We start from the raw sequence: 22320 nt of genomic DNA, 5'->3' as shown, positions 1-22320 counted from the left end.
TGTTAGAGCAGGAAATGGGTCAGTGAAGTATATGATATAGTTCACCAAGACCTAAGCAAACAAAGGGGTTCAAATTTTATTCTTCTATAATATGAAGCTCAATTTCAACTTGACCTCATTTTTCATCCTGAAGGACAGCACAAGATTGCCAAGAAATGTTCTACCATAAAATTTGCTATTACGCCCCCGTCACCTTTGATAGTCCTCATGTCCTAAAAAAAATCTTTTATACAACATTCTGAATTTTAATTCTGTATCTAGTTCAAAACAGTGCCCCAGGAACTGAAACTTGAATAAAAATAAAAATATGGATTTTATTTAAAGAAACCTTTTTTTAAATAGTGAAGAAGGTTTATATGCATATGAATTTATTTTCACAGCACTGACTCACTGTACACTGCTGACAGTAAGTACATTTTGTCTCATATATGGTAAAATGTCAAGATAAATATTTATGGGCCATGCTCGAAGAAAAAAAAGGTACTAAAGTGTATCTTTCCCTGTCACTGGGGAGGTGCCCTTATCTTTTGTAGCTTTAATATGTATCTTTCAATGGGAAATGTGGATAATATTGTGCCATTAAAAAGATTTAACGTACATAATTGGACTGTAAAATGACCTTTTAGAGTAAAAGATTTAACGGTACACTACACTATGTGCACCTGTCTAGATAAAAAAATATATATATACACATACTAAAGATACAGAAGGTGTAGAGAAATGGTATAATTTAGTACCTTTTTTGTAAATGTAAACCTGGTCTTCTATTTTAAAATATTTTTAATCAACAATCCCTAATAATTTATCATGCATTATCCTTAATATCTCTAGAAAATCACCCCTGATAAATTATAATTGTATGTTAAATCTTGGGAAGAAACAAGTCTTGATAAAAATAAAGGTATCTGATATTGCATAAATCAAATACAATTGCTCCGTAAACAACTGAAAGTCAGGATGTACTTGTTGCACTAAAATTGATAATAAATCGTCTTGCTGGTATCAGATCACTTTTTTTTTTTTATAATGTAACCACAGAAAGAGTTATTTCTAGTACAGTGGTCACAACAATTAAACATTTTCCATTTTAGAAAATGGCTTCTATTTTAAAAACATAACATGGAGGAGGATTTTAATTTGTATTTATCTATTTAGCTCTAAATGCTGACTATTAGTTCTGGAAAAAAAAAAAAAAAAAAAAAAAACGCTGAATGATATTGACCTGCTTTCTCTAGCCACATCAGACCAATTTCTATGCCTACAGATAATCATGAGAGGTCTGAAGTGGTCCTCTCCAAGGAGGAGAGAGAATGAGAGAGGAGAGAGGGAAGAAGAGATGCACCGGGTGCAGCTGCTCTGGTGTGATAGACTGCAGTTTCAAGGAGGCTATAAATAGCGCCAGACTTACACTAGGGTTTATTTATAAAGGCTGCACTGGCAAAAACAAGGCAGCAAGGTGACTTGCAAAACTGTTATAGGGAAAACACAGCTAAGAATAACCTCAGTGGGAATGCTTTAGTGTTCAAATAATATGTTAGGCACTTTATCTCCCTATTCTTAATCATTTCTGGATAAACAAAAGCAGCCTGTATATACACATCACTTATGGGTGATTAGATGGGACTAATATAGATTGTACTAATTTAACATTTGATTATTGTCTGCAGGTGCTTTCTCATCTTATGTATTTTGAGAGAACAAGGCTCAGCTGTGAAGCACCTGACTGTGAACAATAATACAGTGTGTATTTTTCTATTTCCGCAAGCCTCCCAGCTGCCTGGAAAAAAGTGCTTATTTGATAAAGTCAAAGCATGTCAGCATGTGTATATCTAAGCACAGTCCAGAAACTATTCTAAGCAAATTTGTAGTTCATAAAAAAAAAAAAAAAAAAAAATTCTCTTTCGTCATGATTTGGCCACGCTGAATTTCCCCCTTGGCAAGTGGTTGATCAGTGGTTAAGGCTTTGGGCTACTGATTGGAAGGTTGTGTGTTCAAATTCCTGCATAGCCAAGCTGCCATGTTTGGGTCCTTGAGCAAAGCCCTTAACTCTCAAACTGCTAAACTGTATTCTGTTTCAGCTGTAAGTCATTTTGGATAAAAGCATCAGTCGATTAAGCAAATGTAAAAATATAACTCCATCAGGGCTATCAGTCTAACAATCTATCAGTATTGTTGCCTCACAGCTCTAGAGTCTTGAGTTCAATCAAGTTCAAGTTCTGGCATCCCATGTAGAGGGTAGGCTCTAGATCCACTGTGACCCTGACAAAGATGAAGTGGTTACTGAACTGGTTACTTAGCCCATAACTAAATGCATTTACGCCTACTAATGTCTGAGATACAAAACATGGCACAAATTATAACTGAGAGCAAAAATATAAGTTTAAAAAAAAAAAAAAAAAAAAAAAACATTAAACCCAGAATTCAAGCTCCTGATTAGCCATCATCTCCTGGTCTCCTCCTCTGCACTTTGTGGCACTGAATTTGGATGTAGTTTGAGAGGTTTTCCTCAAGCGTCTTTTGGTGGAAGCTCTACGAGAAACATTGAGTCCTTTCTGAGTATCAGATATAACAATGCTTTGCACTGACATATTGTTCTGAGTGGTGTCTCCTGGACTTGGACTTCTTCTATAGCAAATTGGTTTGGGAATCTTTGTAGGTGTCTTATCAGGTCTGTGGTCCCGTCTGGGGCGGACACAAGGTCTCAATTTCAACTTATAGATAGAAGGCACTCTTTCTGGCTTTTTCAAGGACCTCTTCTGATATGAGGAAGGGGCCCATGGCTTCTCCTTATTGCCAGTCCCAGAGTTGTTGGCTTCAGCATTCTTGGATGGTTCAACAGAATCTTTTGAATCCATACTCGAGCCTAGGGAAGACCAGGAACTGGCCATAGAGGGTTTGAAAACATTCAGGTGTCTTGTATCTGTGTTAGTCTGACTTTCGTGCTTCTTGCCTCTGTGATCTCTGGAGAAATTGTTCACCCAACTTTCAACAGATACTTTCTCAAGTGATCTCCTCCCGTTTGAAAGCTCACCAAGGACAGCTTCAAAACTAGCATCCCTTGCAGTATTTTGTCTAGAGGATGAATAGGATGCACCAGGGGATGTGTTGTGGATAGAAGGTTTCCTCATCTCGTGTGAGATCTCTGGAGATTTAATTGGGGTGTCAGGCTGACTACTGTCCTGCTCACTCTCTGAGTCACCACCATCAGAGTCCATGCCAAGCTGCTGTAGATTAAACAGGATCTCCTCCTCAAGGCTCTGGTACAGGATGGCCTCCTGAGCAGGACTGATTGGAGGAGGAGTGAAGAGATAGCTTCTTTCTGCATTCACAACAGAAACAGGGTGAGATGGCTCTCCCATAGTGCTGTTGAAGTCTGATTTGCTTATGTTGATGACAGAATTTAGTACAGTGTGCTTTGGAATATCCAAGTGGTGCTTTCTGTCACCATGTGAAGAAGATCTTTGTCGGTTATTCTCATTTCCTTGAAGTCTGGTAGGTTGGGATAAATTGCCTGATGACTGGCCTTTTCCATTCGACACAAGGAGCCTATTATGTCCATCCCCTGATATGACACCCATTAGCCCTTTTGTAGGAGAAAATGTCCGAATGAACCCGGGTCTTTTTCTGGAATTCCCATTGTCTTGAGAGTCTTGCTGGCTGTTGTTGTTGCTTGCAAGACCTTGAACTGGTGTAACACACTGGAAAGGCCGAGATGACACTGAAACCCCTGGCTTCTCTGGAACGCTTTGAAAATCCTGGTTGTTCTTTGGCCCAGTTGTGGCATTTTGTCTCAGCTTTGATACAATCTGCGATTTAGTCCAATTGTGCCCAAGCCTGTTATCTGGCCCTTCCTGGGGTGGAGGAAAGGTCTGGCTGTAGACCTTCTGCAAGACCAAGGGTGTACTGGGACGCTGAGTTTCTGGTTGTGGTGGGGTGGGCGGGCGAGTTGGCCGTGGAAGACTGCTGGTTACACGTGCAGATGGAGACACCCTACTGGCTTCTCTGCCTGTTCTGCTAGTGGACTTCAGAACTTCCTTCGTATCAGAGTAGGTCTGTCGGCAAGGGACCCTTAGTCTGAAAGAAGATCCACGAAGTCAGATGAGCTTATGAATGTCTCAATTATATGGTAATATTATTTCCTTACAGTATATTTATAGTTATTTAGAGCCGTGTATATTAGCATGTGACTCAGTACCTCTGTTAGAAGATAGCAGCACTCAAGTTGAAGCATATTTCATTACATCAAGGTAATTCAGATAAAGTGGAAACAATTTAAGACTTTAAATGTCAGAACAGGGTAAGCATTATCAAACCCTTAACATTTTTAAAATCATGGCATAGGAATTCAGGACTGTTTGCCATGACAGATTTCCAATATTAGTCCACAGATACCTGCTACATGACAATCGCACAAGCTGAAGGGACAAACCCTTAAAGGGTCTTAATCCAGAGTCTGTACTGTATAAGTCATATACAAAAGGCATTTATGCTAAACTGATTTTTTTTTCCTTTCAGTCATTCCTTTTAAATGCATTTTATAATGGTTATTAAAATGAACTCTAAATGCCTTGAAAGTTTTCTTTTAGCACACAGAAATCAAATATGATTTTATGCTTATCTGAAAGGTTGTTGATTTATAAACACCAGTTGTCATTGTTTTGTATAAAAGGTCCCATAAATATGTATAAGTGCCTCCACACTCAAATCTCTAATCTATAATGTGTCTGAATGAATTTAGAGCTTGAATTTGATTTATACTCTCTGTCAGATAAGGCAACAGTACTGTATAAACTAGCCTAAGAAAAAAACTACTTGAACCTGAATGTTAAAGTGGTGAAGCAGAAGCTCATTTTAGTTTATTGCAGTAATTAAATAGCCCAACATTTAGACGTTAGACTCATTAAATTTGTATGACACAATGGGACTGGTGCAATAACAATGATTTAAAACCATTACCCATGTAATTTTGTGCTGCCATTGTTTGTGCTCTTCATGCTGCAGTGTTGCTGAGAGATAATTGTGATGCGATGGGAATTTGATTCGGAATGAATGATGAAGTGATGGACGACTACACATGACGAAGAACAGATGAACTGCAATTCAAAGCAGTGATAAATAATGTCTCCCCCACAGCTGCTTAGAATTGTCTGCATTACTTTCTGACACACACACACACACACATTTCTGAGCAGTACGGCTATTTGCCGTCTGATTAATAAGGGCCAAGACTACAGACCTAAATGGATTTCTGTCACCCTGACATCCAGAGCTGAAATTTATAAAAATGACCAAAAGCCTTCCAAATTATGACTATGGCATATGTAAGGAATAAAACATGATGGAGCTTGCTGTTATAGGAAAATAATTATTTTTCAATACCAGCATTTGTCAAAATGTTTAATTCCTCTTACACTACAGCAGTTAATTTTTTTTTTTAATCAGACGATGATGTCTTGTACTGTTGATGTCATCCTATCAACAATTACACACATTTATTTCAATCCACTTATGTTGAGTGTCTGCCGTACAAATCCCTGTGTATGTTTTATAGAATCAATACCATATCAGAATGTATTAGAGTTTAGACTAAACTAGAGTTAGACTATTAGACTAAACCCCTTGCTCTAATATTAAGCTTTAAAACCCTTTCTAGCTGGAACATGCAAGTTTACCCAGAAGCCAGAGATACCAATGAGATTCATCATATACAACTACATCTATCTGAAGATGCTCTTTAACCTGCCATGAGCCCTTTCAGATTCTAATTAACAGTAATTACAATTAGTAGTTAATTACAGTGGGCTCATACTGTATGTAATGTCTGTGGCATTCAGTGACATTCAGTGATTGATTACTTTTTGCTGTGTTCCTTGGCCCCCTTGAAAGGCACTGACATGCATGGGTGGAAAATAAACTCCATTTACTCTGGTTACAGTACTTGAGTACATGGTTCACTGTAAAAATACTTTTTGTGAAGGAGGCATTACTTTTGGGGTGGTTTGTCCATCGGTCAGTCCGTCCGTCCGTCTGAGATACTCGTTAACGTGATATCTTAAGAACGAGTGGCTGAATATTTGTAGGATTTATATGGAATTATCATTGTATTGTAACCAGCAGATGAACTGATTAGATTTCACAAACAGGATCATGGTCACAACAATGTCAAATGTCTAAAATAGGTTTTCTTCAGTAGCTTCCTTCCTGTTTGTCATACACAGATGATACTTATGCGTTCATGTTCAGGAACTCAGAGTCTACTTTTGGCTTTTGGCTGCCATTTTTGCCATTGATCTGTCCATCCATCCACAGTGATTTGGACACAAGAAGCACTAGACTTGTTGGTGGCGGAGGCATCTTTGTTGATGCCTTTGGCATTGAGTTTGACTTGTTTGAGTATAATTAAATCATAGTACATTTACTTAAATAAATAATGCATTTAACCCTGGAAGACTGTAAGCCATTAAGACCATAATTATTTAAAAAAAATTTAAATAAATCAATTTCAAGACCCAATCAAAATAAATTTCCTTCCAAATGTCTATACTTCAAGCACCAACTGCTTAGTGAGCAGCAGCAAGCGATGAATATTTTGTTAATATATATTTTATTTATGATACCATAGTAATTCAATAAGGTGAAAATGTGTATTTTTTTCCACTTACTTAGTAGGAGATGGGCAATTCCTGAGCCCCGGCTCTGATCTCTGGATTCTAGTGGGAGAAGAAGGGGTCCAGATTACAGGGTCGATGGGGGACTGGGCTCGGCTCAGCACCAAAGAGATTTGAGACGTAGCCTGGCCATCAGGCCCGCATTGCCTGGCTTTGATCTCGTGGACTGGAGTAGCAGGGCGTTGCGCCAGTTTATGGGCTAGCAACAGAGTGAGAGAAACAGAAATCGAATGAGCGAAAGGGATGCTCATCTGAGCTCACCAGGACCTTGGGTTATGTAATTCCTAAAGCGCTAAAATGAAGTGCAAGTTTAACAAGGGCTTTGTTTCTATGGTTAAGAGCTTCTTTGATAACTAAAAGACACATGCTATTTATATTCTCGAATGACAGCAAGCTACCACAGCATGCTTAGATTTCATGTAGCATGAATGCAATCAGATATATCCTGTTATTATCTCAGCAGACTCCACTCACATAATGGAGATTATCCAGAGAGTAAAAAGTGCAATATGGTGTCCCACCAGGTTCTATTCTCGGCCCCCTATTATTCCTCCCTTTATAGTTCGCGCCATGTAATTTGCAAACATAATACCAGTTGATGATTATCTCGGCCAAATTTAGTGACACAGCTACGCAAAATGGAAGACTGTAAAAGAAACTTGGATGAACAGAATTTTTCTTCTCCTAAATTCTGATTAAACAAAAACACTGCTAGGTACTAATGCTGGCTATGGTAATGTTTCTGCCTCTCTGTATCTTTAAGGATGTTTCAGCTAGGCATAATCGGGATGCGCAGCAAGAGTGCTGATACCAATCCTAATTCTTTCTGACATTATAGGTGCTAAAAATCCTGATAACTACACCATTCAGCTTTTTTATTTTTGTAAAGGCAGTGCTTTGCACTACAAGTAAATGGCATTCGGCTTGAATTCATTACTTTTTACTGGTTGATTAACTTATGCTCGTTTAAACCCTAATTTATGGTTCTTCGTAAGAAAAAGCAATATTTTTCTGCTGTCTCTGTCAGCATTCTGTTCCTGTTCATCTCCAGTAAGAGAGGCTGCACTTCGCATTGGTACTGTCATGTGGGAATTGCGCTTATGAAACAACTGTTGCTGACCTTTACCTTGCTTTTTTGCTCTCGTTTGACTGAAATAGCTGTGTTCTTTGGCATGTTTTATCTTTAAATGCTTAATTAAATTGGGGTATTGAAGTCCTTGCTGCAGACATATTGCTAGCTTCAATTATGGTATCGGTATATTCTGTTCCCAATACCAATACAGGCCCTAATTACCAGTATCAGTACAGGTACCTATTACAGAGTCAGTGCCATTATCATGGTGGAAAGGTTTTATGGGGCAGGTACAAAAATGCTGTGCTATTTTCACACCTAGTTGCTATTCTTGAAAAAGGGCAAGCTCACAATGTTTCATTATTACAAGAGAAATATTAAATACATTAACAGAGGATTGATGACAGATGAAAAAGCGGAGAGGGGGGTGAACTGTAATCATACACAGTGGCTCAGTTTTTTTCGTGCCCACGGTTTATGAAAAACAAACATGTTTACGCTTTAAGCATTTTCAGAGAAGCAATTACATGTGCTTGCATAGATGAAATGCATCTGTGTTCAGTGGCTGTCTGACCTTTATTTGGGGGCATAAAATAACCAAAAATGGAAATGGAAATATTTTCTTCATTCATAAATAAACTACCACATAATATTTAAGAGTATCAAGCTGAAATATCAAACATGGCATAAGCTGGCTGTTTAAAAATGCATAAATTACGTAATATCTTTTGGAATGCTGGTAGTTGAAAATGTGTGTGTGCATACACTCACAGAGAGATGTGCAGCGGCAGGGGTCATGTTTGTCCAGATAGTGCTCCAGGGTGTCCCATCCTCCACCCACTCTCACCATCACATGATTCCTTAAGATCTACACACACACACACATTGTTTAATAGAAACCATATGCCGTAAGCTGACCATGAAGGACTGTCAAGAGTGTGTAAGAGCTTCATCTCCTATCATTTGTTAGACTGTGACACAGCAGAGCAGAAAAAGGTACGGTTATTGATGAGAGAGGAAGATGTAGGGAGAAAGGGGAAGAGAAGACACTCAGGTTTATTTACTCGCACAAATATGATGGTGTTAGAGTCTCCGACTCTGTATTTGCCCTCTGAGATCTTCACCATGGGGAACTGACTGGGACAAGTGCAGCGACTTATCAGATATTGAACCTGTACACATAGGTGAAAACAAACACACACACAGAGACAGAGAGAGAGAGAGAGAGAGTTTCAATCAGTCTCTTTTACAATATCCCACTTGCTCAATTCACTACAGCTTGCCTTAGCCTTTTTTCCAGTTCAATAAATCATAAAGGTGTGAACAGGATCCAGTAAGTCAAAGGCAAGTGATCCTACAAATCATGGTCCTCTTAACAGGAGGTCCGTCCTGCTTTGCTTGACTATCGATCTTCACTGACAGAATGTAAACCTGCCTCTAGAGAAATTGATGTTTCTGATTGAGGTTAGGACAAGGTTATGCGTCATCCCTGCCAGTGTACATATTTTATAAGCCAGCCAACCATGTATAATAGTGTCTGTGGCAGTGCAAAGGACTGAATGTAATTTCTGTGTCTTCCTCTGTGTCTTATATTCCAGCCATTAATTCACTTCATTACTTAAATGATATGTAAATGTAGGTTGTATCTGGGAAAAGGGCAAGAACACCACCTACTCCTTCCTGCAAGGATGTAGAAACTGTTGCCTCATCCAAGTAAACTGGTGGCCGCTGGGTTAACTTAAATAGAACGATGACCAAATTGGGGAGAAAAATGGGAAGAATAAATAAATAAATACTGACTGTCATGTAGGATTTGTCTGAAGGGCAAGCTCACAACATTACGAGACAAATATCAAACCTACAGGTGAGCTGTCCTGCCATTATACACATCATATCAATGAATATGTACATCGTCATCAGTATTAATATGTTTGTCAGGTGAATCCCTTTTGTAGCTAATGAAATAATGGTCATTTAGTGTACAACATACCTTATATCTATGGTACATCTATAAAGTCATTGGTCACCAACACTCCACCTGGAAATGTACCTACATGCTAAATTCACCTCAACTCAAAACTCAAAAAAAGACTGCTTATTTGAATTAGAGTTAAAAAATAACTTTGTAAGAACAGATTTTACTAGGTGACTGCTGTTCTAAGCTGAAGGAATTTAATTTAATCCGTGGAGCAGATCACAGGTCAATCACCATCTCATCCAGGTTCTCAGTGTTTATCAAGCGTCTCTGGACCGCAGGCTCCACTGTCTCCTCGCGAATCTCCTCTTCAATCTCCTCCTCCAGCTGAATAAGGACAGGCGCGACCATGCCGAAGCGAGAGGCCCGTCGAGCCACCTCGAGTAGGCAGAGCACCACGTTTTTCTCATTCTTTCGCAGGACAAGGTCGTCTGTCTCAAACATCAGAACGTCTGCAGGAGGAGGGAGGACAGTAATGTTGTGAAGATGCTGAGAGAGCATAGTTCTACAGTCTAAAGCAGTTTTATCAGCCTACAGGGATTCCAGATGGATCACATTTGGTACAGGGGTTTCAGTAGCTGGGATTTTTTTGTTTGTTTGGTCTGAACATTGTGTCCATATTGTCTTCTGTGGTTCTGGAAACAAGACGTTTTCCCATTGCATAATAAAAGAATGGACTAGATAATAATAGAATTTCACATGAATTGGACTAAATTAGGGAAGACTAAATTAAGAACATCTAATCTACAGTAACATTCACCAGCCCTGGAGGTCTAACTTCCTAGTGCACTAAACATCACCCAAAATCTAAAAAAAAAACCCAAATAAACACATAATTACACTGGTAAAGGCCCTCTGGGGATAAAAACAACACATATTATTCAGGACAGGTGTGTTAAATAGGGTCAGAATTAGATGTTTTTAGTAAGGTCGATGTCCAGGAGAGGTGCCTTTACAAAAATAACAAGCAGAGGCTCATAACAATAGGACAATATTAATAACAACACAGCCTCAAACAAATTTTAGTCGAGGACCTACCTATAGATGTCCTACACAAGGTCGTGGGGAGCCTGGAGCCTATCCCAAGGAACTTCGAGCACAAGGTGGGGGACACCCTGGAAGGGGTGCCAACCCATCGCAGGACACAATCACACACACATTCACACACTACAGACAATTTGAAAATGCCAATCGGCCTACAGCGCATGTCTTTGGACTAGGGAGGAAACCAGAGTACCCGGAGGAAACCCCCAAGGCACAGGGAGAACATGCAAGCTCCATGGACACAGGGCAGAGGCGGGATTCGAACCCCCAACCTAACTACAAAGCTTTGGTGGTGAATTGAGCTCATGTTTCAACGACAACAAAAAATACCGATAACAGATTAATTTGATAGAGGATCAGTTTCTAACGAAGTACAGAACAACCTTGTGCTCCACAATTCGAGCTAATGTCGCCCTCTTGTGGTACAACTGAGTAATTTCTAATAATAAATTATGATAATGTGCACATTATCATTATCACATGAAGACATGTTTTACCAAGGTTGGAGTGGAAGAACTCGAGTGGCCTGTACAGATCCCTGACCCCAACCCTACTGAACACCTCTGGGATGAACTGGAATGGTGACTGCCCCCCAGGCCTCCTCACCCAACATCAGTACCTGAACTCACTTGTGGTTCATGTTCTTGTGGCCAAATCCCCACAGCCATGCTCCAAGTAGTGGAAAGCCTGTAGTGGAAAGCCTTCCCAGAGGAGTGGGAGTGGAGGATAATAGCAAATTGGGACTAAATCTGGAATGGGATGTTCAACAAGCACATGCCGTATGAATGTTAGGTCAGGTGTCTGCAACTTTTGGCCATATAGTGCAGCTAGCTAGATAGCAGTAGGCTATTTCAGTGATGTCTGAGGGAAACTGGAAGTAAGGAAGTAAGTGATATAAAAGGAATGAAGTGAAAGACAGTATAGGTAATACACAAAGCTACCATGTTTGGTGCCTTTTATGTTAAAATGGTCTACTACTGAAATTTTAATAATTTTGTTACATCACAAACAGAAGACAAACATATGAACAGCAGTGAGATAACACAGTGGTTCTCTTTAAGGCAAGATACTACAGGCACAAATGACAATTTTGGTCATGTCAATCATATTTCAGGTTTTTGCATCTATAACATGTCTTCTCTTAAACTGTAGTAACATAACTGTAAAATTTTTCTGCTTATTTTACTGTTTTTGTCCACACACAACCACCATATTATCTGAAATGGAAGCTCCTTTGATAAAGGCATTAAACTCACCCACTTCACAATCACTCCATGTCATATATATCTGAAGAGCTTGTTTACTGATATACACTCATGGCCACTTCATTAGGAACACCTGTACACCTGCTAATTCATGTAAAAGGGTGGGATATATTAGGCAACAAGTGAACAGTCAGTTCTTGAAGTTGATGTGCTGGAAGCAGGAAAAATGGGCAAGCGTAAGGATCTAAGCGACTTTGACAAGGGCCAAATTGTGATGGCTAGACGACTGGGTCAGAGGATCTCCAAAACTGCAGGTCTTGTGGGGTGTTCCCGGTATGCAATGGTTAGCACCTACTAAAAGTGGTCCACAGAAGGACAACCGGTGAGCTAGCGACAGGGTCGTGGGCGCCCAAGGCTCACTGATGTGCATGGGGAGTGAAGGCTAGCCCGTCTGGTTTGATCCCACAGAAGAGCTACTGTAGCACAGATTGCTGAAAAGTTAAAGCTGGCTATGATAGAAAGGTGTCAGAACACACAGTGCATCGCAGCTTGCTGCGTATGGGGCTGTGTAGCCACAGACCTGTCAGAGTGCCCATGCTGACCTCTGTCCACCACCAAAAGCTCTGTCCACCACCAAAATGGGTACATGAGCATCAGAACTGGACCATGGAGCAATGGAAGAAGGTGGCCTGGTCTGATGAATCACATTTTCTTTTATGTCAGGTGGAAGGTCAGGTGCGTGTGTGTCATTTACCTGGGGAGAGATGGCATCAGGATGCACTATGGGAAGAAGGCACACCAGTGGAGGCAGTGTGATGTTCTGGGCAATATTCTGCTGGGAAACCTTGGGTCCAGGCATTCATGTGGATGTTACTTTTACACGTACCACTTACCTACATATTGTTGCCTAATGGCAGTGGCCTCTTTCAGAACGATAACACGACTTGCCACACTGCAAATATTTTTCAGGAATGGTTTGAGGAAAATGACAAAGAGTTCAAGGTGTTGACTTGGCCTCCAAATTCTCCAGATCTCAATCCAGTTAAGCATCTGTGGGATGTGCTGGCCATCAAGTCCGATCCATGGAGGCCCCACCTCACAACTTACAACACTTAACGGATCTGCTGCTAACCACAGCACACCTTCAGAGATCTCGTGGAGTCCATGCCTCGACAGGTCAGAGCTGTTTTGGTGGCACAAGGGGGACCTACACAATATTAGGCGGGTGGTTTTAATGTTATGGCTGATCGATGTATGTGTGTACGTGTATGTATGTATATTTATTTACTATGTATTTATATATTTATTGTTATTTCTTTGCCTTGCAAAGCACTTTCACAGTGAACTCTTAATTCTAGCAACATTAAAAGACTAGGGTTTTTTTTTTTCACTTTTATGAAATATTCAAATTTATGCACAAATAAATTTGCATAAATAAATATACAAAAGCAACTAGTGAAGACTGATTATGATATCTACTGTTTTAAAAGTGACCCTATTCAAATTCACCTGTAGTGTCTTGCCATAAACACATGAAAGGATGTTGATGGAATAACTCTACTCATAATGCACTATTTTCCTTTAAAAAAAAATGCTTTGAATGTAAGAAAAACTAGTAGAAAATAAATTCTGCTTTTCTGATCTCATTTTTTTCTAACTGATTAACTGATGCAACTTTGACAGCCATAAACTTCTTTTTTCTCTCTCTCTCTCTCTCTCCATCTCTTTCTTTTCCACCCTTACCTTTGATGTGCATCTCATTCCGACACCAGTGGATGAAGTTGGACACGTTATCCCGGGCCAGGAAGGTTGCGGGTTGAGCCGAGCTCGTGAAAGTCACCCCGGATGCGGGCAGGTGCGCGCGCGCGCGGCTGTGTTTGAGCTGAAAGTCGGCGGCGGCGCGCGTCATGTTGTTGGCGTGAGTGCAGAGGAGCGCGCCCGTCTCCAGCGCCTGCACCATGTTACTCACCGTCACGTCCACGCCGTACAGGTCGTTCAGCCACTCGGCCAGGTCCTCCTTCATCGCGTACAGGTACTCCTCACACGACCTGTAAGGTCGGATGCTCTGCGTCGACGCGTGCTCAATTCCCGACATGGCAAGACAATGCGCCTGTAGTCTAAAAATGAATTAAATCGCATTCATAATTCATAACCTCATTAAATCCAAACAAACAAACAAACACTCCTAGTAGCCAGTGAGATTGCAAAGTTTCTGCTGGTTTTATTTTGGAGCTAGCCATGTTGCCCTTGGTGACCAGACCAAACATTCCCCTTAACCATTTCAGCACCACCACCACCACCACAGACACTCCTCCTTAACCAGGTTTAACAACAGAAAAGCAAGAAATCTAGAAACAGGACTTCAAATAAAACAGGTTTACAGCTGAAAGAATCATTCTCCATAACCATTTCAGCAACATCACCACAGAAATCCCTCTTTAACCAGGTTTAATAACAGAAAAGCAAGAAATCTAGAAACTGGACTTCAAATAAGACAGGTTTACAGCTGAAAGAAACATTCCCCTTAACCATTTCAGCACCATCACCACTACAGAAACTCCTCTTTAACCAGGTTTAATAAGAGAAAAGCAAGAAATCTAGATATTTGACTTCAAATAAGACAGGTTTACAGCTGAATGAAACATTCCCCTTAACCATTTCAGCACCATCACCACTATAGAAACTCCTCTTTAACAAAAGAAAAGCAAGAAATTTAGAAACTGGACTTGAAATGAAACAGGTTTACAGCTGAAAGAAACATTCCCCTTAACCATCTCAGGACCACGACTACAGATACTTCTATTTAACCATGTTTAATAACAGAAAAGCAAGAAATCTAGATATTGGACTTGAAATAAAACAGGTCTACAGCTGAATGAAACATTGCCCTTATAATAAAAATTAAATAAATAAACAAAAAAAAAAATCTAGGAAAAAAAAAAAAGACTTGCTACTATAGTCTGTTTCCACTTGCTTATCCCCCTTTCTCATAGCAAGATTGAAATGAAATAATAAACTGAATCAACTCTTACCTATCAGTGGCCTATTGCTGAATCAACACAGCATGATTAAGTAAAAGAATAAATAAGGATTTTCAAGTTTCAATCCCTTCCAGGGGTGTAGACAAGCTGTCAGTAATGAACTCAAATTAAAGCATTACAAAGAAGTGAACTGTCCAAACAGTCACATGTTTAAATGTAATATGTTGCCTTCGAATCTGTTTATAGATCTATGTGCAAAGATTTCTGTAGATTTCACTCTTCTGTATATTACACTCTCAGAAAAAAAGAACTAATCTCTACCTTCGCTTGTCACTAGGCTGATACCATCTTTTGTACCTTTAGTGTGTATCTTTTATATGTGAATAAAAAAATGATTGAAGGTACAAAATTGGACTTCGAGAACCTCTCATGTACCTTTAATTAACTTCGAGTAATATACTACACAAAAATATCCACACAATATACTAAAGGTACAAAAGATGTAGCCTTAAGGGTATCACCCAAATGACCAGGAACGCAGATGACTAGTGCAAGCTTTTACCATAATCATGCATAATTTGTAGTCTTTAAATTTGTATACCAACATAACATAACATCAAAATATAAAATTATAATCTCCATAGTGCACATGTAGTCATTAAATCATTAAAGCCAAACGTCTCCCTCTATATGATTGTAGATGATAATTAATGCTAATGAGAATCAAACAGGTAGAATATTATATACATAACATTATACCCTGTATGCAACATAACAGCCTGAAGTTATTCTGATTAAGATTAGCATTCAGGTTCATGCGAGTATCTATTCAGGCTACTATCTATTCTTGTTTTTCTTTTTCCCAGAGTACTCCCGTTTCTTGAATTTATTTTTCTGACGCTTCTGACCGTCGCCTCCTTCGCTACGTCGAGTGAAAATTGGCATAGGAGGTTCAATCTCTCCAGGTCGACCTCCTCTATCTGGCACGCTACCCATCAGCACCTTCACAATGGAAAAAATGAAAAAAGGAGAAAAAAAAAGTTAGTCAGTTAAGGTTTGCTCTACTACTGAGCGTGAAGCAATAAATGACCCGTGTAAATATTTGGGTACTGTAAGTAGAGCACCTTGTGAATGGCTGTTGATGGTCCTGCAGTCACGGGCAGAATGCAAGACTGATCCTCTCTAGCTGCTAGTAACAGCGGAACGGAAACGGACGACTCAAGCGGCGATGTAAACGGGGGTGCGGTGGACATCATAGCGCTGCGCTCCTAAAGAGGAAAAAGCAGACGTTCCTGGAAATTTCTATAAAGCTGCTTTGTGACGATGTCTAAGCTGTTCTACGTGCTGTACTAATGACACTCAATGACACTCTGGAACTATATAATATTTGGTTTGGTTTGGTTTTTTTTTTTCCACAAAACGTTTCAAGTAGAACCTCTTTAGAAAGATTCACTCTTAAAAATAAAAGATGAGCAGAACCATTTTGGTTCCTTAAAACCTTTGTTCCATAATACTTTTCCTCCACAGTGATTCTTCTACATAACCTCATGTTTATGGTGAGTTGTTTTAGTTGTCAATGGAACCAACAAAAACATTTAAAACAGTTAAGGATCTATAAATAAAAAGGGTTTTAGGCAACCCAAAAAAAATGTTTCTTCTATGGCATTACGCTAATGAACTTTTAAAACACTTGGGTTCTTGCACAATGGTTCTACACTTTTTTTTTAAAGTCTAAAGAACCATCAAGGAACCCTTTTAAGGGTGTGGGGATAGTAGAACATCATATGACTTAGTAATGCACTCTTACAAAATTAAACCCCTTAAAGGTTCTTCAGTTGTCCTTCTTAAAGTTTGTATGTAGAACGATAAAGTGGAACCTTTTTACTAGAAGCTACGAACGCTTCATTACTTATTTATCCAATGAACCTGTAAAGAACTTTTAAAGAACCCTTGAAGAACCCATTTTTCTAATAGTGTAATGTATTAAATTGGTAAGCATGTGGAACAAACTCCAAACAATTTCTTCTTAATACCTAGAAGCTGTCAAAATCTAGCTTTTAAACCCAACTTGGTACCTGGTACACTTATAGGGTTCTTGAAGGGTTCATTGGATAATTAAAGTTCCTAAAAAAGAGAGAGAAACCATCAGTTACAGGGTTCTACACACAACCTTTTAGGGTTCCTCCAGAGGGATAACTGAAGAACCTTTAGTGTTGGTATGGTATAGTATATCAATGCTATGATGTACTGATATGACAATGTATACACATAATTATAATTTTATACTCTTTGAAAAAGAACGGTTCCTTAAGGATTCTTTGGATAGTTAATGCTAATTTGGTTCTTAAAAGGCTTCTACTTGGAACCATTGGGTACAGGACTGGAGTCACCAAGCACAGCATCTTCAACAAGCACATTATCATCATATACTCTGAGATTTCCTTGGGTTCTTTGGGCAGTTTGAAGGTTTTACCCAGAACCCTCAAGAACAATCTTAAAGAAGAAGGTTCCATTTAGCAACCTAAAGGATTCTTTGTTTGGTTTCTGGAGAAGCCCTTTGAAATTCCATACAGAACTCTACAACTGAGGGTTTCTCTTTCAGAAATGACTCCAAGTATAGTCCTGCTATAACGCTGGAAACTATTAACCATCCAAAGAACCCTTGAGGAACACTTTTTATAGATGACATGATCTTTTATTTGGTATAAAGTCAAATTCACTATTACTACGAGACAGAACAAAAAATGCAAAATAAGGTTTGTGTGAATTCAAAAGCAGCAGGTGGCTATTTGTTAGTCTACCTTTCCTCGCTCTCCCCATGCAAATGACTGGAGCGTGACGTGGAAGCGTTTGATCATCATCTCCCGACGGCACTCGTAGTCCTTGCAGAGGGTTCGGTTAATCTGATTCAGCGCTTTCTGAAAACAATCAAGTTGTAAAACCATAAAAGCAGAAGAGTCACGTAGCAATCGGGTCATGTTGCCTAAACAATACGTACCCATTGTGTAGAATTTAGATTAGTCTTTAGCAACGGCTCTTGCACTTCACCCTCTGGGAACACCGCTAGTCGTGCCTCCACCTGAGTAAATGGAGATGTATTGATTACTTGAACTTTCATCATTTGGTTTATTTAAAGGCTGTATGCTCTGTATGTGTGTCCACTTCTTACCTGCGAGTAGACATCACTGAGCTGCGAGGCTGGATCCATATCCAGGGCCTGAAATAACCCTGACAATTCCTTCATTACCTCTTTGTCATCTAACTGAGTCTCATTCTCAGTATCTGGGTTAGATTCTGTCCGTCTCTGCTCTTTGCCCGTCTCGCTCAGAGGCTGAATATCTTCCGGATTGCACTCTCTGTACTTCAGCATACGTGCTGCTTGTAACTCGGACACCAGGAACTCTACAAACACAAAATCAAGACAAAACACATTCGTCTACTTTACATTTTCAGGTTTGAAGATACAAATGGTATGATGTACAAAACAAATGAAGGTTATACATCTGGTCGTTACCTGTTATTCTTTTGAGATGAGTGGGGGTCAGAGTCTCTGAGTTGAACGGGTCATAAGGATACAACATGACTTTCAGGATCTCTTTCAGTTCCCCAGCCAGTATGGTCCCACTGTGTCCTGTAAAACATTTGCGAGGACATGTTAGTGTAGAACCACCAGCATGTTCATGCAAGACACTAACCTTGATACACCAATACAATCAATCGTTCATCTTCTTTAACCACGTGGTCAGATTCTAGATCCTGGTGTATCTAAAGACTGGATAGTGAGACGGGAATACACCCCTGTATGGGATGCCAGGCCATCTCAGGGCACCATGCACACACTCTTTCACACCTATGGGCATATTATTATACATTATATGCCCAAAAGTTTTTTTTTTTTTTTTTTTTTTTTAATTAAAGTTTTTATTGCTTTTCTTTTTGGAAGGCTGATAGGTAACAGAAATACAACATTACCATAATTATGCAAGGTTACAGATTCTTACAGGCACATTTTGACTGTGTTATAAAATACAATGCAAGGCAGAACACAAGTAGTTGTCTATTCAGTTTGAGACCTTACAGTAATATACGTCCAGAACTCTTCCCATGGAGACAACCCCTCCTCTCGAACACCCTTTACTCGATTAAGCATGGATTCATAGGATGCAATTTCTACCATTGCACTGGCCCACTCTTTCAATTCTGGGGCTTTCACTGTCTTCCAGTGTCTCAAAATAATCCTACTTGCCATTGTAATACATACCATAATAACAGAAAATACACGTTTTGAAACATTAGGTATTTGAGACTTGTCGCCTAATAAACACAATTTAGAGGTTAAAGATATTTCGGAGCCATACCAGCAACTTAAGACATCCATAACTTGTTTCCAAAATGGTTTAACAAGACTACATTCCCAAATACAATGTAAAAAGGTACCTTTTTCCAACTGGCATTTCCAACATAAATTGTCTTTCATCAGTTTCATCCTGTAAAGTCTTACCGGAGTGTGGTAACATCTATGAAGAATCTTATATTGAGTGAACTTCCCCTTTGCTTCATTTATATATTTACCACACCCCACCAAGATGCTGGACCATTTTTCTGGGTCAAGTTCTTCGCCAGTGTCCCTCTGCCATATGGTCCTAAAATTTCCCAACTCACTGCTTCTGAAAGAGTTTACTGTTTTATATAATTGTGAGGAATTACGAGATTCTTGTGTTTTTTTTAAAGTATCTTAAGATAGGGTTGTCGACCACAGGGCCACCTTTAGACACAGTTACGTAACTGTAGAAACTTCCAAAAGTTTTCTTTTCCTACAAGATTATAACATTTAATTAAATTTTCATATGACCTTAACACCCCATCCTCATACAAGTCGTCAATTATGCTTATACCCTGCTGGTGCCAGTACTCCAATCCGGATTGCTGGGTTAGACAATAATGAAGAATACTTCTGTAAATTCTGAGATAATTTGAATATTTTGTGAATTCTAATCCAAGCATCTCTAGAATGAACAAGAACAGGGTTTGTAGTATTACAAGCAAACTGAGAAAATACTTCAATGGGGGGTAAAGGGTATATGCCCAAAAGTTTGTGGACAACTGACCATCACATTCATATGTTCTTGTTGAACATCCCATTCCAGCTAAAGTCCATGCTTTGCTCTTATAATAACCTCCACTCTTCTGGGAAGGCTTTCCACTAGATTTTGGAGTGTGGCTGTGGGGATTTGTGTTCATTCAGCTTTTCACAAGAGCATTAGTGAGGTCAGGTACTGACCTTTCTTTGTACCCTTCTCCTGACTGATAACTTTTAATAATCAGATTCCTCTGATGCTGTGGAAGCTCTCTGTGGACCATGGCTTTTGCTGTAAGATGCGACTAAGAAAATGCCAGGAAAAGCCTACTAGAACAGCTGAACTTTATCTGGGGTTAATCAGAGGCACTTTAAATGATGGCAGGTGTGTACTGACTCCTATTTAACATGTGTTTGAATGTGATTGCTTAATTCTGAACACAGCCACATCCCCAGTTATAAGAGGGTGTGCACACTTATGCAACCACATTATTTTGTTTTTTTTTTTATTTTCACTCGCCCCCCCTAAACGATTTCAGTTTGTTTTTCAGATGAGTTGTACAGGTTATAGGTCACATTAAAGGTGGAAAAAGTTCTGAAATGATTTATCTTGGTCTCATTTTTTTTTTTTTACATCACCAGAAACCTGGCATTTTAACAGGGGTGTGCGGACTTTTTATATCCACTGTATATTAACACTATATTATGTGACACTATATTAACACAGTAAATATATTATTTGCATATGGATTAAGGATGTGAGATCAGTACCATTCCTGAATTATGTTTTTAGTTCTCCATGTGCAGGTCTCTTAGCAAGACCCCTAGCATGATCTTTTAGGGAATTATTTATTTGGAAGGAAAAAAAAAAAAAAAGAGTTATACCTCCAAGTTCTGGACAGTTTTTTCTCAGCTCCAGCATCAGCCAGGAAAGCAGTGGACATGGCAGTTCATCACATTCACACCGAGTCCTACAGAGATCACTGTCATATCTGTGACGTAGTAACACAGTTTCAGGCAAACATGACATTAACAGAAGTTGTTCAAGTTCAACACAGCAGGATGGAGATATGTAAATATGTATGATTTACCCAAGGGCTTTAAGAGCCTCTATTGTCCCAAACTCTCGCTCCATTCCCAAAATAAAAAAAAGCCTTGGAAACTGAATTATATTTCCACAGAATTGTCCGAGTTACTTCCTGATCCAGACTTTCCAGCAGATTATAAACACACGAGCCGCCTACCAAGCCTAAGGTAAACTAATCAACATGCTTTGGATTCGGTTTGGACTTTTAACGTGACTTTTATTCTATGATCAGGAAATTATTTTTATTTTTATTTTTTTCTATTCCAAAGATCATGCAAACAGAAATTACCTGCACCGCAAAATGCACAAAAAATCCACCCAGTGCAGCTATTATTAATATTAATAATATTTTTATTATTATTGTAATGTTTACGCCTACATCTTTCCCACCGAATGTTTATTTATAACAGGAAGTTAAACAACGTGAAAGTGAAATTCTGCCGTCAGACAGAAGAGGGCATGTCCAACCGAGTTCAAAATATTAAAATAACCAATGACAACAGAGATTTATAAGATTGACAGGAAGTTTAGCCAATCAGAGGTTGGATTGAGAGCTACGCGCGCTTGCTGGGGATAGTCCCGGAAGTAGTGAAGTTCTGTAGGCTTCGGTCACCCTCCATCTTGTGGATACCGCAGCTACTGAAAAAAAACACACATAAAAGGTATGTTTACAGCTTTTAACCAACAAAATAACTTACTTTTTGCTCGTTTTATATCAGCTTTACTCATTCTTTATCTTGTGCAAGACATTAACTTTAGCAGTTTGCACAAAGCTTTGCTTAACGTTAGCTTTGGCTAACTTGTTTGTCTAGCTAACGCAGTGGAGCTTAAATTAAAGCGGCTGTTCTAATATTTTAATGATGCATGCACACAGGAATAATTTATGGATATTTTTTGCTGAATATTCATGTTAGCTAGCTAGTTAGAAGAAGAGAAGTGAAAATAGATTTAGCAACTCCACTGCATTTGTTTAGCTAACAGCCGACTGTTAGAGCAACGGCTTAGCCACAAATTGCTCCCTGTTCACTATATAGCTGTACTTTACACTGCGTCAGGTAACTGTGTTATACCCGCTACCCAGTGCACTCTGTGTTTCAATATGGCGGCATTTGGAATGCGGCCAGTGTTTACAGACGGTAATGAATGGCTGAACGTCCCGCTTGTTTTGTTTTATTGCTTGCAGGGTGACAGGTTTGCGTTTTGCCGGACTC

At 39.3% G+C, this 22320-nt stretch overlaps 2 protein-coding genes across 3 annotated transcripts; both read right to left on the bottom strand.

The window, feature by feature from the left end:
• Window positions 1-119: 119 nt before the first annotated feature.
• LOC113531586 (GAS2-like protein 2A) lies at window positions 120-14078 on the bottom strand. Its single transcript, XM_026922404.3, has 6 exons — window positions 13708-14078; window positions 9950-10167; window positions 8805-8912; window positions 8512-8608; window positions 6663-6867; window positions 120-4074 (listed from the first exon to the last, which is right to left on the bottom strand). Exons 1-6 carry the CDS (start codon window positions 14057-14059, stop codon window positions 2409-2411), a joined length of 2646 nt encoding a protein of 881 aa, XP_026778205.3. The 5' UTR covers window positions 14060-14078; the 3' UTR covers window positions 120-2408.
• An 82-nt stretch (window positions 14079-14160) lies between these two features.
• Window positions 14161-22299, bottom strand: im:7138535 (uncharacterized protein LOC797998 homolog). Of its 2 annotated transcripts, none has more exons than XM_053230458.1 (8): window positions 21808-22299; window positions 20908-21014; window positions 18460-18576; window positions 18115-18347; window positions 17944-18024; window positions 17747-17863; window positions 16070-16213; window positions 14161-15947 (listed from the first exon to the last, which is right to left on the bottom strand). In XM_053230458.1, the coding sequence occupies exons 2-8, from the start codon at window positions 20942-20944 to the stop codon at window positions 15783-15785; spliced, it is 894 nt and encodes a 297-aa protein (XP_053086433.1). In that variant the 5' UTR covers window positions 20945-21014; window positions 21808-22299; the 3' UTR covers window positions 14161-15782. The 2 variants fall into 2 exon arrangements, with proteins under 2 accessions (XP_053086433.1, XP_026778206.3); XM_026922405.3 differs by lacking the exon at window positions 21808-22299 and adding an exon at window positions 21114-21425.
• Window positions 22300-22320: the final 21 nt, after the last annotated feature.

The sequence above is a fragment of the Pangasianodon hypophthalmus genome, chromosome 27 (genome assembly GCF_027358585.1).
Source record: "Pangasianodon hypophthalmus isolate fPanHyp1 chromosome 27, fPanHyp1.pri, whole genome shotgun sequence".
Lineage (NCBI taxonomy): Eukaryota > Metazoa > Chordata > Actinopteri > Siluriformes > Pangasiidae > Pangasianodon > Pangasianodon hypophthalmus.
The sequence above is the reverse complement of the archived record's forward strand: the minus strand, read 5'-3'. Positions and strand labels throughout refer to the sequence as shown.

What these genes read in the sequence shown, in the direction of transcription:
- LOC113531586 (XM_026922404.3), bottom strand. Translation starts at nt 14,059, where the DNA reads ATGTCGGGAATTGAGCACGCGTCGACGCAGAGCATCCGACCTTACAGG. An exon ending in CTGAGAACCTGGATGAGATG is followed by an intron (nt 8,913 to 9,949) that starts GTGATTGACCTG and finishes CTATGTGTACAG; the next exon opens with GTTCAATATCTGATAAGTCG. An exon ending in ACACCATCATATTTGTGCGA is followed by an intron (nt 8,609 to 8,804) that starts GTAAATAAACCT and finishes GTGTGTGTGTAG; the next exon opens with ATCTTAAGGAATCATGTGAT.
- im:7138535 (XM_026922405.3), bottom strand. Translation starts at nt 21,157, where the DNA reads ATGGAGCGAGAGTTTGGGACAATAGAGGCTCTTAAAGCCCTTGG. An exon ending in TCAGTGATGTCTACTCGCAG is followed by an intron (nt 18,025 to 18,114) that starts GTAAGAAGTGGA and finishes CCATTTACTCAG; the next exon opens with GTGGAGGCACGACTAGCGGT. An exon ending in CATCAACAGCCATTCACAAG is followed by an intron (nt 15,948 to 16,069) that starts GTGCTCTACTTA and finishes TCCATTGTGAAG; the next exon opens with GTGCTGATGGGTAGCGTGCC.